Consider the following 19,574-nt stretch of genomic DNA (forward strand, 5'->3'; position numbering starts at 1 on the left):
GTATTACATATTTTAGGCTTTAAAACCCACATTTTTCAGTGAAAGCTGCTAATTCCTGACTGCTGGGGCTGATAAATTTATTATGGTCATATGTTATTTTAAAAGGTGCTTCATAAATTCATCTTTGTTTCTAGACCCTTGGCTCATAGACTAATAGTTTAGTTGCATTACTCTTGAGCCACCATCCTTCAAAAGGTCTCAGGAACAGCAGAATGGAAAGGTTACAAGTTTTTTTTTTACCTGCCCCCAAGCATATACAAAAAAGCCAGCCAGACATGGAGTTGTGCATATTGCAAAAGCAGGTTCTACGTCACAAAGTAAATTGCCCACAACTGGCAACTGCTCCTTGACTTCTTGCCTCCCACATCCCTTTCCAAAAAGGAGTAAATGTGTTCAGCCACTTATGTTATTTTTCTTTAGGCTATCAAACGTGCTAGAAACCCATCCCTGAGGACTGCTAGGATAAAAGCAAAATACATGGGACAAAATGTTCTTTGTGTGTCTTGAGGACTTTGGCCCCTGCAGCAGAGGATTAGGGCAAGAGAAAACGATGGAGAATGGTTTGCTAGATGGTGATAATGCAAGCTGTTGGAAAAACATAGTTGAAAGGTCCTTATCCAGTTTTTTTTTTTTTTTTTTTTTTGAGGCATGTATGTAAACCTAAAGACCTACTAGCCTTAAGATAGCAGGAAAGGGGAGAAATGAGCACAAACCTCCTGACTGGAACTCTTGAAGGGTTCTGTGAAGATGAGGACCTGCATATGGGACTGCAGACCGCAAACAAGAAGAACCTCTTATAAACCAAGCTGAGACTGTTAATCACGGTACCTGCGATCGTTTATCTTTCACTTGCTGCCAGTTACTTGGCAGTAACTATTTTAATAAAGACATTATCGTCCCTGGTTTATTATGTATGGCTGCAAGGTAAAGTGTATTCAAATGCTCCAGACAACTGGGTTTAGCCCTCTGGGTTTTGAAGTTCAGGCACCCTGTTATTAGCACAATAACAGATGCATTTAATTTACATTGATCAGCATTTGTTAACTGTAAATATAAGACGTATATCCTACTAACAGAGAATTTGTAGATTCTTGTAAGATCACGTGCTTATATTAAAATTCACCACAAACATATTTCCATAATTTTTATTGATGGCATTTATCCCATGGTTTAACATGTTAATTATACTGTAATAAACATGGCTTTAATATTAAACTTTTCCTTATTATCCAAAGTCACCAGAGTCCATTTCCGTAAATATAAAAATATATACTTAACACTTTGTACAATACTGGTTTTTGGTCCAAACAAAAATGGATCAGAAAAGCCAATAAACTCACTTTAAGAATTCCCAATTTTAAAGGTCTTTAATGGATTTAGGCAACTTTGAATAATGAGATTTACATAATAAAATCTGAGACAATACTAAACAAAAATTTGCTGTAACACACAAAATTAAAATTTCAAGTTCACAGATCTGTTATGTCAAAGTACATTGAGAAACTGAATTGTATTTACACATTTGTTTCATAATAAAATATTGAAAAAGCGAGACAGGTGATAAGGAGTAAGAATGAAAATAGAAAGAGCATCTAATTATTGAATGAAGTACTACTGATCTAACTAGTCCTTAGCATGGACCATTCTTTAATCATTCTTCCTCTATCAGAAAATTTTAGTGCACAATACACGCAACTCGCTCACTTCACACATACATCAGCACAAACTCCGCATAGAAACCACTCATTATCCACATTCTCTACTCTATACAGACTCCCCTCTGATATAATTACAATTTCGAGGTGTCAGTAAACGCAGATGAGCGCACAAAGTGGTGCAAACAGAGGTATTATATGAAGCCATTCGCTGTGCAGGCTATATTTATATCTATAGCCAGACCATGCCAAGTCAGTGAAAACTCTTGGATTCTAAAATAGTTTTGCTTAAGATCCTCCCTGCCACCAACTCTTAATTATTTAAAAAACCTAAATGGGGAGGGGGAAAAGCGAGCAGAGTTTAGGCAGACCTGGCTTCAGCTAAACCCAGCATGAGGTACAATTCAGTAATTGAACAATGCAGGGCAACCAGCTGTGGGTAAGAAAACTGCTGTCTGTAACAATCATTAATATTTTATTTTCTACGTCTAACAGCTGTCTTTATCTTCCGAACAGGCTGCGAAGATCCAGATGTGGAGAATATATTTTTCCCATTATTCCTGCTTTAGGGAGGAAAAGAATTAAACATGAGGAACTTAAAAGTGATAGTCGTATGTCTTAAAGCTTCTAATATTGTGGAACAAAAATTTTAAAAAAATCCACTGTAAAAAAACCAGGCACTTGCGTGAGTATCCCATAGATCATTTACTAAATACATCATTTTTTTAGAGATTATGTCACTCAGTTAAGGAGTTGTAATCTAAACTTTTGTTTCAAGGATAGCTGCAGGCGTATAATTGATCTGAAAGGCTTAATGCCATCAGCTTTAAATATTCATTTCCAATTGCCACAGTTAGATTGAAATTTAAATTTACACCAAATTTGTAGATTCAATTAATGCAAGTTCATCCTGCCCCCCACCCCGGCACTGCTATTCAATAGTGTGGAATTCCCATAGATGTACCTGAAAATGATTCCCTTACATTACAACATGTGCATGGAAGCACTAGGAGATTGCACCTTCAATATATATAGACCCCGCCACACTATCATGCCAAGTCTTAACACCTTCTTACCCTGGGTTAAATGATGAAGGCTGGGTGAATGAAAATCCCGAAGAGCCACCTGCAGGCTGTGCTGGAGCACCAGAAGCTGCACCAAAGGTAAATACTCCTGGGCTGTTGCCTGTAAAGTTGAAATTAGTACTACTTCCGAACTGGAACACCGGGCCTAAGAGAGCGAGATAACCGAGACTTAGCCTCTTGGATGAAAAGCATTGTTTCACAATTATTTGTCTATGGGGAACTTTAATTTCTTAAGAAGCACTAAATAGGTGATTACAAAGGAAGAGAATGCAAGTATAGTAGTTCACAAAGCAACTACTGCATTGCTGGAGTGCACCAATAAGATATTCTGGATTCCACAGAGCTAGATCTAAAAAATAAAATAAATGCATGTTCAAGAGCCCACACATTTATTTAACAAGACCTTCCGATGCTACATGGCAAAACTCTTCTGAAACCAATGCAACCTTCAGAAGCAGTTTCTAATACAAAAAAGGAAAAAATCCATTTTGCCATGTCCAAATCCATTGGCACAGCTAATGTAGTTTTTTGTTTCTGGCTAACTGTCTCGTTTTCTACCGTATGCTACACAGTGCATCAGGTAGCATATATCCTAAGCATTAGCTCTTTGGATTATATTTTGGCTGAAATGATTCATAAAATATGTACAAAGCCATGGATCTTCAGAGGAAAAAATATTCCAATAAAGCAGATGTATCATACAAAGCATCATATCAGTATTCTTGGGGAAAAGCAGCTAGGTCAGGGGTAGGCAACCTAAGGCCCGGGGGCCGGATGCAGCCCAATCGCCTTCTCAATCCAGCCTGCGGAGGGTCTGGGAATCAGCAAGTTTTTACATGAGTAGAATGTGTCCTTTTATTTAAAATGCACCTCTGGGTTATTTGTGGGGCATAGGAATTCGTTGTTGTTTTTCACCAAAATATAGTCCGGCCCACCACATGGTCTGAGGGACGGTGGACCAGCCCACAGCTGAAAAAGGTTGCTGACCCCTGAACTAGATCTTTCAAAATACATTGTTTTGACAATGACGTTTATCTGTCTCCACGTAAACATTTTACACTCCTATGTTCAGTATCCCACTGAGCTGTAATTTTATCAATGCAAAACAAAAAATTCTGAGCACAGAGTTAAGAGGAACTTATCATTTATAAATTCTATGCCATTTGCACAAAGAATGTGTGTGTATAAGGGATTCTCAAACCAAGAAATCACTTGTGTACAGATGTTTTGACTTGACCTTGCATGCACACTATATTGAGGTAAGCACATACCACTTGAAGCATATCTAGATCATTTTCTGTTTCTAGTATTACATCAATACTACTAAACTTTTCAAATCAATAGTTAATTTGCAAACAGAATTTGATTCAAGAAGTATTTTAAAGTGGCACTCATGATGCTAGCACAGGTTAGCATGCAAAGAAGACTGAAAAATTAGGATGGAACCACTTAAACATAGCTCTGCCTTAGCAACACCACCAGCCTACAACCAAGACCTCTAGAGGTTTTACTTACCAGAATTAGGAGCTGTACTAGAGCCAAAACTAGGTGGTTGGGTAGCTTGTTGTCCAAAGACAGGAGGCTGTGTACTGCTTGACACAGAGCCAAAAGCTGGAGGCGCTGGCTGAGCACCAGTAGAAAATAATGAGGAGGAGAGTGATCCAAAGGTTGGAGCAGGGGGCTGGCTGGAGCCTTGACTTTGACCAAATGTTGGTGTTTGACTGGCACCAAATGCAGGACCAGTTGGAGGAGCTGAAGACCCAGAACCAAACACAAATGAAGAGGATGAACCTAGAAAAACAAGTGAGCAGAATAAACTTGAGAACTGCTCTCGATGGTTAAGAATTTAACTATTTAGATTCTACCCTGGGGCATATAGGCTTTTGCTTATTTAACAGTTTATTTCAGCTGATCTTTAATGTTAAACTGTCTGAAATGTTCAGTAACTCTACCTGCTCTTTTATCTCTGACTACAAGTGGATTTGCATTGCTAATTCCTGTATGTTAACTGAGACGGGTCCCTACCAAAAGTGCATGTGACCATGCCTCAGAGAAAACTACCCAGTTAAAAATGGGTACATATGAAGCTTATCACCAGGTCAGTCCACTGCTAGGGATGAAAGCAGTCCTTTACTGAACATCAAGTGCCTAAAACTAATGCACATACATGTTGCCACTGTAACACTGCACTCCATTTTTGCAACAGGAAACAATTGAAAGGAAGGTAGGCACATTGACAAAGGGAAAACGGAAAGCATCAGCTGGCTGAAGGCAAAGTAGCAGTAGGAAGAAGACTTCCAGTGAGTGCAGAGGAAAGCGTTGTTTTGAACATTCACATTGCTACAGTAAAACATTACAGCAGTATTTGACGCACATAGAGCCCATCAATGGAATGTATGTAGCTGGTGTAGCACTGCTAGTTACGATTATGAACTGTGCAATCCCTGGTTCAATGTCAGCTCAGCCAACACCACACTGGGTAGTTTTAGATAAGCTGGTCTCTCCCCCCCCCCCCCCCCTTAGGAAGAACATTATATAAGTATCATTCAATTTGAATCAGTTGAATTTGTTATGGAACGTAACTGTCATAGCACTGGTAAGTTTGCCAAGTCTATCTTTTTCAAAGCTCTCTGTATGTTGTTCAACAGCCAAGTTTCTGGAAAACAAATCCCTCAATAGATAGCCACAAACCAAATCTCTTCAAGTTCTGAGCATACCTGCAGGACCTGCTGTTGTGGTGGCTGCTGCAAAACTGAAGCCAGTGTTGGCTGCACTGTTAGTGGTGGCTGCTGTACCAAAAAGAAATGGAGCAGGAGCACTTGTATTGGAAGTGGTTGTTGGTGGTTTGCTCTCTTGGGAGAACCCAAAGGACTGGGTTGTACTGGAGTCAGAGGGATTACCAAAAGCAGAGCTGCTCACAGTGTTGCTGGCCTGTCCAAACAAAAAGCTTGGTGGGGCAGGATTTGAGGAAGAGGTGGTGCTGCTGAACACGCCACTGCCGCCGCCACCGCCAGCACCACCAGCAGCAGCAACACTTTGCACAGCAGTGTTGGAGGAACTAGAGCTCAGGAAGCCGAATGTAGACTTTGCTGATCCTGGATCTGAAAGTGAAAGGGATTAACATTATTTTTAGAAAGAAATGAAGATGCAGAGTAAAGCTAGATCACATAATCTGTGTTGGCTTGTATATCAAAGATCCAGTGCAGGAAACCCACTACAGTGGTGCCTCGCAAGACGAAATTAATCCGTTCCGCGAGTCTCTTCGTCTTGCGGTTTTTTTCGTCTTGCGAAGCGCGGCTATTAGCGGCTTTAAGAAAAAGGAAACGAACTCGCAAGACGTTTCATCTTGCGAAGCAAGCCCATAGGGAAATTCGTCTTGCGGAACGACTCAAAAAACGGAAAACCCTTTCGTCTAGCGAGTTTTTTGTCTTGCGAGGCATTCGTCTTGCGGGGCACCACTGTACTATGACATCTCTGATAGATAACCACCCAGCCTCTTTTTAAACGTCTCTGATGAAGGAAAGTCCAATAGCAGTTTGTTTCACTGCCAAACAGCTTATATTGTCAGAAATGTTTAGCTGAAATTTAGGTTTTTGTAATTTGCACTTTGTTGGATTAGGGTCTACCCCATGGAGTAACAGAAAACAAATTTGCTCCATCATCTGTGTGATAGATTTCAAATACAGTGGTACCTCTGGTTACAAACTTACTTTGTTCCAGAGGTCCGTTCTTAACCTGAAACTGTTCTTAACCTGAGATACCACTTCAGATAATGGGGCCTCCTGCTGCTGCCACTGCACGATTTCTGTTCTCATCCTGGGGCAAAGTTCTTAACTCGAAGTACTACTTCCGGGTTAGCGGAGTCTGTAACCTGAAGTGTTTGTAACCCAAGGTACCACTGTATTTGAAGGTGGCTATCAATATCACCTCTTAACCAGATCTTCCCCTGGGTAAACACAAACATCTCCTTCAACCTTTCCTCATAGGACCTGGTTCCCAAGCCCCTCGCCATCTTTGTTGCCCTCCTCTGGACTAACTCAAATTTCAGTAGAATGCAGAGCACTGTGGTGCCCAGAACTGTACATAGCAGATCAGGTGAGTGTTACCAAAATGACAACAGTCTCTGACCTCAGGCTTACTATCTAGAAGTCTAGATAAACACAGATCTCTACATTTATCTTTCAAATTCATTTTGTTAGCTTTGGCTCAGTTCATCATCATCTTGAATCCTGTCTTTTATCCCTTCCTCAACAGTTGTAAAACTAACTGTGGATCTTAACTGGACAACTTCCACTTCTATTCACTGGCTGAGAAGTAGAAAGCTAGATTTTAGATGCCATAAAGGATTTCAGGAATTGTATGTGGAAATGTCCATGAGAAAATTCACCTAAGAATCCTACGAAAGCTATACCATGTTTTGCACAAATGGCATCACAGTTATGAGACACAATGGCCAGTCATTTCAGATATGACAACTGCTGTCTAATAAATCACGATTTACTGAACTTGGGACAAGCACTATGCTCAACATGGTTTCTTCTCTAATGAGCCATAACCCAAAACTAAATCACAAACAGTTGCCCATTATATTTGCACCAGGAAAGTATGATTTAATTAATTAAAAATAAATGTTAAATAAAGTTAAATAAAAAGCAGAATATCAAACTTGAATTTTCAAAACCTGGTTTGCAGTTGGGAGATGAGGTCACAATTTCTCAGTTCAGATGTTACAAGAAATTATTGTTTTAACACCCCATAAAGAGGATGGGATGTGCAGGCACAATGCTCCTTCTGATAAACCATAGATAATTTAAACCAATATTGCCTGAAATGGGTCAGCACTATGCTTGCACCAAGGCATAGGACTGCTACACCAGGTTGATCAATTGCCACCCACTTTGCAATAAGATATCCTGATGTCAGGTGACATGAAAACAGGGTTGACATCGATGTGTTTGTGTGCCAGAACATGGTCTAAATAGCAAGGCCTTGATTGAACCTTGCAGTTGCTCTACCAACCACATGCAAATGACAATGCAAGTGGCAGAACAGCAGAGGGTGTCAAATTTGTATTCTTGGTCTGATATTCCTTCTCCTTTTCACCTTGAATAAACCCTGGCCTATGTTGGTAAACATTTTTCCAACCAGCCTCTTTTCACTCTTCACTCTATTCCTTCTTTATGCTTCTCCTATAGCTCCTCTGTGTTTAGCTCCTATGTTGATCTTCTCTTCATCTTCACATACTGTTCTCTTGGACATTCATTACTTCCAAAAAACCTTCCTTTCAACTCTCCCATTTCCTATATCATTCTATTTTTCTCCTTCAGAATGTTTCCAAAATTCTTCAGTGGGCGGTGCTTGCATTCTCTCTCTTTCCTTTACTAGTACTGCTTTTGACTTGCTTATTCCATTTTCATGACTTTTACTGGAGGGGAACACTCAAATTTCTAATTATGTATGCAAAATGCGTTGAATACTCAGTGGCAGCTACATAAATGTGAAGTGCAGTATCTTATTTTTATATCCCAGGATCTCCTCCACCTCCTTCCAATATTCTATTTTTTCTGTTTCCATTGTTTTGTCTGATCTTAAAAAAGCATGAATAGCATTTTTTTAAACTAATGTCATTATTTTCCTCAACAGTCTTTACTTTTCTCCCTCTCCTTTATATTTTGTTTTAATTTAGTAAAACTGTAGTAAAACTCTTTAGTAAGAGAGACTGATTCCTAGGATCTACAATGTTCTGTTACAGGTGTCCTATATAATCTTCCTTTTGCTTCCATTATCCATGTCTTTATCTTAAACTGTTTTTAACCTATTCACTTACATCTCCATTTCTCTGCTCACGATCTTGCCTCTTATCTCAATAGTTCTAGATGCTTCACCAAGTGTCTTCTCACTAAGCTCCTATTTCATCTAAAACCAAACACATTGGTTTTGCCTCCTGCCTGTTCTTTCTCAATTCTTCTTTCACGAAATTATTTTTCCCTTTCCTTACATTTACTTGGATTATTTTCTCACATAATTCCCTTGTCTTCAGATCCAGTTTTTCTTCTTAACTCTAAGATCACTAGTCTCTTTCTATAATGGGGACACTTTTACATTCCCTTTTTGCAGACTCAATCATTGTAATGTTTTATATTCCTCCTCCATCTTAAAAATCTGTTCTCAATTCTTCTGTTCATTTGATGTTATGCACACTGCTTTGACCATATAATTCCCATGTCCAATTTCTAATATTGGCTTCCTTTTCCATCTTGCATCTATCATAAGTTGTTACTGAACTTTGTGTCTTCGTTCTCTTGCTCCATGCTATCTCTCTCCCCTTGTAATAAATAATAAAACAGTAATTATAAGACCCTGATGTTCTGTGGTTATTTCCCTGATTGTAATTTCCCCCCAGCTCCTATGAAATAATTCATTCATAATTATCCATGTGCAAAGATTGTTACGTACAATTCTCGTTCAATTAATATATTCATTTTTTCAAAGTATGATTCCTGTTCCAATTTCCTACTCTGAAACCATTGCTTTCTTTAAGAGCTGTTGTTTAGTATTGGCTATTTGACCAGTAAAAAAAACCCCAACTCAGTGAACTTGATAGTCAAGCATTTAAAGCATTAATTTAGAAAAGCTATAAGAGATACTGATGCCAAGGACAAAATTTAATTAACTGATGAAAATTAAATCATTAAGTATTGCAAACAGTTATTTATAGCCAACTATGTTATGCACATTAAATGTGCCAAATATGGTCAAAAGATTGAAGAGTTCTTCTTTGTTATTTGGGACCCCTAAGGCAGCCCACAAAATTTGTCATGGTTTATTTGATATTCACCCTGGAAACTGAAGTACCCACAAATACATTTTTGTTTAATGTTTTATAATCAGCCACTGTAAAGACCTACAGCCTGGTAATAAGTCATTCAACTGAACAGCATCCCAAACCTAATGGTGACAGCAGTTTCCAAAAGCTGGCAATTAAATGACCTATGCACAATCCTAAGGATTTATAATCAGAAATGGCTGCTATTCCATAGCAAAAGAACATCTACAATATTCACTTAAAATATTTAAGTGTAAATAATAGTTCCCACTACCAACTCTTCTAAAATAAACTCAGTTTGTCTTAATTAGGTTTGCTATCAGAATTCTTAAATAAAATGTTTGTAAGACTCCAATTTAGAAGATCAAACGAGTTGTTACAAAGCATCACATTTACACCCTGTCTACAGGCAGGTTGCCTGAGCTTGCGCTGAGCTTTATCAAGAGATTACAGGCCTACAGGAACTGCGTACCTTATTTGCATGGCTAGTTTCCCACTGTAGGCCTTAAGCCATGGGTAGGCAAACTAAGGCCCAGGGGCCAGATCCGGCCCAATCACCTTCTAAATCCAGCCCATGGACGGTCTGGGAATCAGTGTGTTTTTACATGAGTAGAATGTGTCATTTTATTTAAAATGCATCTCTGGGTTATTTGTGGGGCATAGGAATTCGTTCATTATTTTTTTTCAAAATATAGTCCGGCCCCCCACAAGGTCTAAGTAACAGTGGACCGGCCCCCTGCTGAAAAAGTTTGCTGACCCCTGCCTTAAGCTATCCAAGGGGTATTTGCCTTTTCCAAGAACACTGCCCATTTCAAAATAAAACACTTCTGTAGGCTTTCAAAAAGTGGTGTTCATTAACAGTATATTTCAGAAGCAAAAGGACAACAGAGATAATATTACAAGCCTCTATCATTGATCTCAAGGTCTCTTCATAGTTCAGTTTCTTAAATCACCTGTCAAAAAAAATCCATTTCACAACATGATGGGATAAATTATAAGGAATTTTTGTACCTACCTGCAGTGCTTGCTTGTGCTCCAAACATAAAAGCAGGCTTTGCTTGTTGTTCAGTTTCTTTCTCTGCTGGTTTTGCTAGGCTGAAACTAAATCCAGATTTTGCTGTGCTGTCATCTTTGGTTTGCTCTGCCTTCGCAAATGGAAACATGGGTTGTGCCTTTGATTCTTCATTTTCTGCTTTCTTTCCAAACACTGATGGATAGGAAGGGGCAACAGTGTCCGGTTTTTCATCTGTCCTTCCCAAAACAAGCTGCGGGGTGGGCATGGATTCTACATTACCAAAAGTAAAGCCACCTTTTGTTGAAGGGTTTTCATCTTTTTTCTCCTCCACTTTCTTAAAGGAGAAGGGAGTGACTGAAGTTTCCTTTTCCTCTGTATTACCAAATTTGAAACCGCTTATTCCAGTTTTACTCTCAGGTGCAGCTGCAGAGGCTGTGGAACCTGTGCCGAAAGTAAAGCCTCCTCCAGCAGGCTTGCTAAGTCCCTCTTTCTTCTCTTGCTGTCCAAGGTTAGCTATTCCAAACTGAAATGATGTGGAAGGCGTACTTTTAGCCCCAGAGGGAAGTCCAAAGTTGAAACTACTATTGCTCTTGCCATCTTTCACATTGTCCTCAGATTCAGATTCCAAAGGAAAGCTTCCCAGTTTGGACCCTTCTGTTTTCGAGAATTTAAAGCCTCCAGTCACTGTGTTTGTTGATGATCCCAGCTCTGATGTAATACCAAATTTGAATCCTGTTTGCTCTCCAAATTTGAAACTCTTTTCTGCATTTCCCAGTGTCTGAGGCAGCTCTGACGGTGATGACTGAATACCAAATTTGAAGGAAGTAGTAGATGGGACTGTAGAAGCAGCAGCAGTTCCAAAACCTGAAAACAACATAGTACACAAAATGTGTTACAAACCCAACATAACCTTTCTTATAAACATTTTTATGTAAAAAAAAAATGTTAGAAAAATAATCATTCTCACGTCCCAATACTGTGACTTCTCTTAACCACCATAACTGGTGTTATAATAACTCATTCTAGCTCACGGATTACTGATGAGTTCAGGTTAGGAATAAGAAGCACAGAGTAATTTGGCAAGAGGATAAATGTATTTTCCTTAGTAAATTTGAAGATGGTCTCAGCACCATTAACATAAAGTGAATAGAGGTGTATGCAAAATGTTACTGAAAGAATTAAAAATATTCTATTAGGATAATGTAATTATACACAGGGTGTGACTACAGACATGACAAGTGTGACTACACATGATCACATTCTGGGGAGATTTAATGAATTCTATTTTAAGACTAGGATATTCTATAAAAGTATGTTTTTTCAAAGGCCACTTGCCTTTTTAAAAGCAAGTTTAGCAAATTTAGCAAGTTAGCAAATTTCACTGGAATGAAATCAGTCCCCCTGTTTGTAAAGTGCATGTTCTGAATGCTGAGGGATGGGGAAAGGAGAGGGGAGGGAGCCAGTGTAGACAGGAGAGGACTATCCCTGAGGAATGCAGGAAAATCTTACTTTGAAAGTGGGGGGGGGGGGGGGAGGGAGCAGCAGCAGCACAATTGCTACAAATGGGTTAATAAACATGTACACCGAAGACTTGCTGGCAGCAGTGAGCAGCATGCAGGCATGAGCCCTCATCACCTGGAATTGGAGGGTTCAGTAAAAGGAAATTGAGAAGAGCTTGCTTTCATTCAGTCTGGGACCTATCCCCATAAAGTGCTCAACTGCACCAAGCCCAGTTTCTCTCCCCCCCCCCCGCCCCGTAAGAGGGGGAAACTGCCATTTAAAGGGCTGCAGGGATGGGAAAGTGAAGTTACAGGAGCTATGTGCTCCTGATTCAGGAATGGCTGATTTGAGGATTGGACAAGGCTCTGGAAGATAAATCTTAAGTTTACGGATTGTACTTTAATAAAGAGAATTACATGAAAATGATGTATAGGTGGTATATCACACCAGTTAAATTAGCAAAGATGTACAAAACAGAACAAAAGATTTGCTGGAGATGTAAAGAAAAGGAAGGGACGTTTTACCATATGTGGTGGGAATGTAAGATTGTAAAAAATTATTGGGAAATGATTTATAATGAATTGGAAAAAAATGTTTAAAGTAACATTTGTAAAGAAACCAGAAGCTTTTCTGTTGGGTATTTTAGGACAAGATGTGAAGAAGGAATTGAGGACACTATTTATATATGCGACAACAGCAGCAAGAATTCTAATAGCACAAAACTGGAAGATGGGAGAAATGCCATCCAAAGAACAATGGCATGAAAAGTTGATGGAATATGCAGAATTAGCAAAAGTGACAGATAAACTGTGTGAAAAAGATAATATAGTGACTTTAGAAAAGAATGGGAACCTTTTGTAACATATTTGCAGAAACAATGTAAAAGTATGGACTCCTTGGCAGGGTTTAAATAAACATACATAATGTAATCAGAGAGAAGACAACAATGTGATAATATATTACTATATATAAGCCACAGAATGCAACAAGTGGTTTAACAAAGCAGAAACAGAAACGGAGGGAAGCCAAGGGGGAGAGGGGAATTTATAAAATGATTGTTTCGTTAAGCTGAATAATGTATGTTTATGAAAACCAATAAAAACTGATAAAAAAAGGAATGTGTTGGAAGTGCAAGGGGAAAAAAGGGACGTTTTATCATATGTGGTGGAACTGTAGTAAAATTAAAATGTTTTGGGAAATTATATATAATGAGTTAAAGAAAATGTTTCATTTAACATTTGTGAAAAAGCCCGAGGCTTTCTTATTAGGGATTGTGGGGAAAGACCTGCCAAAGAAATTAAAAAATATTTTTATGTATGCGACAATGGCGGCAAGAGTCTTAATAGCACAGGGATGGAAGAATGAGGAAATCCTGACGAAAGAACTGGGGCAAGAAAAACTGATGGACTATGCGGAATTGTCAAAATTGACACATAAACTACATGGCAAGGATAACTGATTTCAAAGATGAATAGGAACCTTTTATGAAATATTTGAAGAAGCAACAAAATGAACTGGACTCTTTGGCAGGTTTTGAATAAACATTCACAAACTCTTTATTGTAATATATAGATAGATAATTTGAGGATCTTTACAATTTTATAATATGCAGACAGAAAGATGTCTTGAGAAACCAGAGAAAGGAGCTGAGGGAAGTCTGGGGGGGGGGGTTTCTGTTGGGGGGAGGAGGAAAAAAATGGAGGGGGTAAAAACAATGTAGATGATGTATTTTTGTTAAAATTATTGTGTTGAAATTTCTAATAATTTTTTTTTATTTTAAAAGGAATGGCAAAGCTTAGGCCCAGGACAAATGCTACTCTCTAGACCTCTCTACCTAGTCCTTGGGAGTTTCCCAGGCAACATACCTCTTTCTGCCTTGAACCCTTGAGTGATTTTGTCAGCTGGACTGCATCCCTGAAATCAGACAATGCCTTTTGGCTGCCTGGAGGAGAAAGGGCTGGGGGGGGGCAATTAGACCCAAAGGTTCCTTAATTTGAAAGGGTGAGGGGACCTCTCAGAGTTTAAAGGATTAGTGGATAAATTGGAGGTGTATCCATTGCAGATGTGATCTATATTCATTCCTTTGTTTTCAATGAATGTGCACTCAACATAGATTTGAATATGCATCTCTCATCCACATTGAGATGTACTTTTCAGGTACTTTTATCTGACTTAGCTGAGCAGTTTTGGATCCAACAAGTGACACAACTGCAGAAAACTGCTTCTGGGCAGGGCTCTCCTTATTTAGAGGTGAAAGCATGAGTCGTGGGTAGAGGGGGAAATTAAAAAGGAGGAGAAAATTAAGGAGCAGAATACGCACACATGATTTTTTGAGAGAGCATTTATACTCTTTACCTACCTTTGAGTTCAGTCTTGCTGCCTGGTTTTGAACTCTCACAAGCAACACACTTTGTGGCATCTGCTTTGTTTTGGACTAAGCATGTTTCGCAGTCCCAGCTTCCCTCCGGCTTCTTGAATTTGTCTAAGCCTAGAAATCCTCCAGAAAGAGCAGGTAAAGAGGAAGCACTGCTACTCACCACAGGCACTGAACTTCCTAGATAATGAAACATAGCATAAAGTAAACCATTAGCAGTTCTCCCCATGTAGACCAAAAACAAAAAGCTGAAAATACCTATTTGAAACTTGCAAGAGAAACTTAGAAATTGAATTATCCGAACTGCAATAATTGCCCTTACTCAGAGTAGGAAAACTTGCTATGTTAAAGCTACTTTAAAGCAATCTAAACCATCTAAATTAAAATGATATATACTCCTAGAATTTAGCAATTTTTTCTACTCTGTCCTAGCAAGTGCTATTTGTGTATTCGTCATCTGAAGCAACAATTAAAGTTGCCCATACTTTTTAATTGTTAGGTATTCCAGTTTATAACATTTTCTATGTCTATATTTTTATGGGGAAATGGGTGATGTTTTCTTCCACATCTTCATAAGAGATCTCAGATGAGGTTGAAAGAGAAAAATATTTGTAAACCAACTAGAGTATTTTGAAATCACCAGAACCGTAATTTTGACAAGGGAAATTATCTTCTTAAATTCAGTACTATAGTAATTAATATACCAATGACAACTTCATGAACTTTAACTGTTCAGGGTAACATGCAAAATAGTTTCAGAAAGCTATAAAATTCCATTTATTTCATGAATAACTGGGAGAAAATTACTGTTCTTATATTTTCTTTCCATCTTAAGGACACAATATAAAAATCTGCATTGTTTTACCATCAAAATAAAATCCAGGTAGGAAAGGTAAGAAAAGGTATTTTATTATTTTATTATTATTAATTATTATTATTATTATTATTATTATTATTATTATTATTATTATTGCCTTGACCTTCAGTTTGGGCTTCTAAGAGATCAGACTTAATCAGAGTGAAACTAAAATTCATAAGAGCCTATCTAGTTTGCTACATGAGTACAGAATTTCAGGTTAGGGTGACGTCTTAGTCCTAGTGTCAAGTTTATTTCTTGAAGTCACATGGATGAACGAACTATCAGTTATAAAAATACAGAAAGGAACAGTGAAAAACAGTATGTGCTCTTTTCAGAACCCCTCCACTTTACTTCCAACAAAAGGCATTACTACATTATATAGTAGCAAAACTTTGATATTGTCCAAAGGTGTCAGTAGGCTGAGACACTATTTATAACTGCTGACCACGTTAGCTTGGTTACCATACCACATAGTGACAAAAATAAGGGTTGAGAACAGGGACTTTAACTATAAATAGGTAAAATGGGGGTAATATCCAACTAAGTTCTACTCAGTGTAGACCCAGTAGGTGGAACTGAGCAATGCACTATTACAAATGTTCTGTTTCTGCAAGTGTTGCAGCTTGCCAAATGGAATAATTACCCCCACCATGCTGTCCTGGTTGGGGGGGGGGGGGTTGCTCCTGAAACACCAACCCCTGAGCCAATTTCATGGACATGAGGGGAGGGGCCCTGTTGCGAAAGCTGAGGTCGTTGTACAGAGCTTCTGCTGACAGGGTGCATTAGGTGAATCCCACCCACTTAAATTAATTAACCTGTTAGTCATGCCCCCTAAATTCAATGGGTCTACTGCAAGTGGGACTAGCACTGGATATAACTCAAATACAGGTGGTGACCATTTTAGGCGCATCTGAATGGCATGCAATCACAGACACACAGGTCCTTTTGGATCCAAAATGAAGATGGGGCACGCTCCGCTGATGAGCGCAGGGGCCAGGAACGGAACCCACGCATGAAATGTTAGTCATCTGTACTTCCCAGTATGTTCTTACATATTAAAACTCCAGTAAATATTCAGTGGTGCCCTCTATTGTTTTCAACATAGGGTTCGTCACACAGCGCAATGCCTGTTTCCTCAAAACTAAGTTCCATGCCGTAATAAAGATGTTTAGGATTATAGCTGGATATGTCCCACCCTAATCAATGACCAAATACGGCAAACTCACCTGGTTTGTCCGACTGACAGGCAACACATTTGCTATCCTCTGCCTTATTTGACACTAAGCACACAGAACATTCCCAAGCATCTTTTGGCTTCTTGAATTTGTCTCCAAATCCAAAGCTGACTGTGAGATCAGTAGAGCCAGAAGAGGAAGTCACTGTTGTTACATTGTCTGTGACTGCAGGAAACACAAAGGCTGGTTTTACTCCTGTCCCAGGTTTTGGTGTCTCACATGCCACGCATTTTGTAGCCTCCGGTTTGTTCTGGACCAAGCAAGTATCACAGTCCCAAGTTCCAGCTGCTGCCTTAAACTTGTCTCCAAAGCCCTGTGTCCCCTTTGTAGAATGAGCTGCTTTCAAGGCTGAGTTAAACTGAGTACCAGTCTGCTTAGTACCATCTGACATCGGCACTTTAGCGGCTTGGCAGGCTACACATTTGTTATCTGCCAGCTTGTTTTGCACAAGACACGTATCGCACTGCCAATGGGCTGACCCTTGTTTCAAAGCATCTCCAAGTCCTGAAACAGTTCCGGAGAAAGTACTTATTGCAGGCCTTGTATAAACTACTGTGCTTGCTGTAACAGGTGGCGCGGCTGCAGATGAGTATGTGGTTGAAGATGCAAAGCCTAAGAAAGAGAAAAGGAAATGGTCTGAGTTCCTAACAAAGACTCTACTTTTACAGGAAAGCCAGGCAAACGATTTTAAAACAGAAGATTCATTGATGAACCATACTGCGCAAATGGTTATGCAGGCACAGAAATAGCTGGGTAAGAAGAATAGCTATCATAGTATGGTAAAAATCACTGCACATAACATGAAACCCTTACACAAATATGTATACATATTGTTGGCACTTGCAGTCTCTTTTCCAACCAAATTATTGAACAAATCAGAAATTTATACAGAAAACTGAGTTTGAAACCTTTGTAATTCATACCAAACTGATGAAAGGTCCACATTCTAGAATTTATGTTATCCAGATTTATCTTGAGTGTAGCAATGAGAAATGTAGTTAACAATGGAAATTGATTTGAAATTCCCTATTCCTAAAGAAAGCTGGCAATATATTTGAAAGTTGGAGACAATACTCTCTCTCAGTGTGGCTATTCATTTTTTTCAAAAATTGGCATTATTGGTATTATATGAGAGACTGGATTAAGAAAATATATAGAGGGTCAGATTTAACTGCCTGATGCTGCTAGCAGAAGCCCATACAACTACTTCCATCAAAGCAATGAGGCTTTCTGCCTCCTCTCCCCTTCCCGCCCATTTGGCTCTGAGAACCTGCCCCCCCCCCAACAGAGGAGGAGAGGGGAAATCATTCCTTTGGGCAAGCAGAAATGCTGGCACTGATAGAACGCTTATTACAGTGCAACATCCCTACAACTGTTTTCTTTAAAGTGCCATATTAATCATAGATTCATAGAACTGTAGAGTTGGAAGTGACCCTGAGAGTTATCTAGTCCAACTCTCTGCAATGTCAAGACTCAAAACCAAGGCCCTGAGATTACGGGTCTCATTGTCAGTTATCATTTAACACTAAATGAAACCTCATCAACCGACTCACCAGGACTCTTTAAAATATCCAGCACACTTCCTTCTTTCAGGACTTTTGCAGGCTTAAAGGGACCATCATACTCATGATCTCTCTTACTGCTGATGCTATTGACCGCTGCAGGTGTGAAGAAAATAATAGTTTTACAAGGTTCATGGCTCGGACCCTGTTGTGTGTACTTATGAGGATCCACCAACACATACACACAAACACACACCTGTCTACACACAACCCATCTTTAAAATTTCCATAAGGTAGCTTACTGGATGAAGCACAAACTTCTTGCTGTCCATAGAAGCTAAATGATATATTTCATTGGAAGTCAGACACATATGCTTGGATAAGGGTCTATTTAAACTGGATTGTACTCAGAATGGAGGCCGGGAATACATTTGCTTCTGATGTCACACAGAATGGAAAGTTTTAAAAGCCTAACCAAAATTCAATCTTAATTCCCCACCTGGAGAAAATGTTTGCATTAAATGCCAACTTAATTACCTGCATTACTCTGAGGCAATACTGCGGTATCCTTGGGTCTTGAAGGATCAGATGATTTTGCAACAGGAACACTAAATTTGAATGCACCAGCCTGGCAGGAGATAAAATTTAAAAGTCAAAAGAAAACAACAGTCTAGTTTACATAGGCTCATAAATGTGAACTGCAGATTTCTGGTTCCTATCACTGAATTTCCAAGGTGAGTATTAAACAGATTTTTATCTCTATCATTCCTGTCTTTCTTCTGTCACAAGTTTTACTTATACATTTTTTACTTACAGACACTGATGGCAGCACTTCTGCTTCTGTCGATTTTACAATTGGAGATGAAAATCTGTACACAGGACTGCTAGCATTACTGGCTGGTTGCACCTAATTATTTAAAAGAATTGCATTTTAATAGCTTGAATGAAGTGAATTATAAGTCACTGGTTAATAATGCAAAAACAAATGCGCTCAAATTAGGAGGTGACTTTTGGCATGGATCCAAAGCAACCCATTCCGTTTCTCAAACAGCAGCTGTCCTTTTCTCTGCCTATACAACATATGACAAGATGTTTAGAAGACTAAGAAGAGTTTCAAAAGCAGTTTGTAATAAGACACAGCAATTGTGCTAATGTTTATAGCAGTAGGGCCACATCCACAGCACACCCTGAAAGCACTCTTTCTTACACTACTTTAAGGGTCATGGCTTCCCCCAATAAATCCTGGGAACTGCAGTTTTCAAAGATTGCCGAGAACTGGTAGGAAACCCTTAACAAACAACAGTTTCTCGGATTATTTTGGGGACATGGCTGTTGTTGACAATACCCATTCTGCTTCTGAGCTCCTAACTTCTTAGCTCTTGTAACTGCCAAAGGGGAAAAACCTACAAAGAGAACTGAAGCCTTATCTCCATAAAGCTTGCTGCGTAAACTTTTGAGAAACTGTTGCACTGAACAAGGCCACCCCCATAAAGAGCTTGCTATGCAGCAGCTCAGAGTAGCTG

General features: G+C 39.1%; 1 protein-coding gene across 8 annotated transcripts in view; it reads right to left on the bottom strand.

The window, feature by feature from the left end:
• Positions 1 to 1,131: 1,131 nt before the first annotated feature.
• NUP153 (nucleoporin 153) overlaps positions 1,132 to 19,574 on the bottom strand; it is a 43,977-nt gene continuing 25,534 nt past the window's right edge. For 5 of the 8 annotated variants that reach the window (XM_077933274.1, XM_077933275.1, XM_077933271.1 and 2 more), the window contains 10 exons: positions 18,866 to 18,958; positions 18,589 to 18,679; positions 18,103 to 18,207; positions 16,541 to 17,161; positions 14,441 to 14,635; positions 10,582 to 11,445; positions 5,458 to 5,841; positions 4,256 to 4,531; positions 2,732 to 2,885; positions 1,132 to 2,218 (listed from right to left, as the gene is read on the bottom strand). In XM_077933274.1, the coding sequence (XP_077789400.1) occupies positions 2,131 to 2,218; positions 2,732 to 2,885; positions 4,256 to 4,531; positions 5,458 to 5,841; positions 10,582 to 11,445; positions 14,441 to 14,635; positions 16,541 to 17,161; positions 18,103 to 18,207; positions 18,589 to 18,679; positions 18,866 to 18,958 (2,871 nt within the window). In that variant the 3' untranslated portion in view covers positions 1,132 to 2,130. The remainder of the gene's footprint in view (positions 2,219 to 2,731; positions 2,886 to 4,255; positions 4,532 to 5,457; positions 5,842 to 10,581; positions 11,446 to 14,440; positions 14,636 to 16,540; positions 17,162 to 18,102; positions 18,208 to 18,588; positions 18,680 to 18,865; positions 18,959 to 19,574) is intronic. The other 3 variants (XM_077933270.1, XM_077933276.1, XM_077933272.1) reach the window with 3 other exon arrangements.

Source organism: Podarcis muralis, chromosome 8 (assembly GCF_964188315.1).
Source record: "Podarcis muralis chromosome 8, rPodMur119.hap1.1, whole genome shotgun sequence".
Taxonomy (NCBI): domain Eukaryota; kingdom Metazoa; phylum Chordata; class Lepidosauria; order Squamata; family Lacertidae; genus Podarcis; species Podarcis muralis.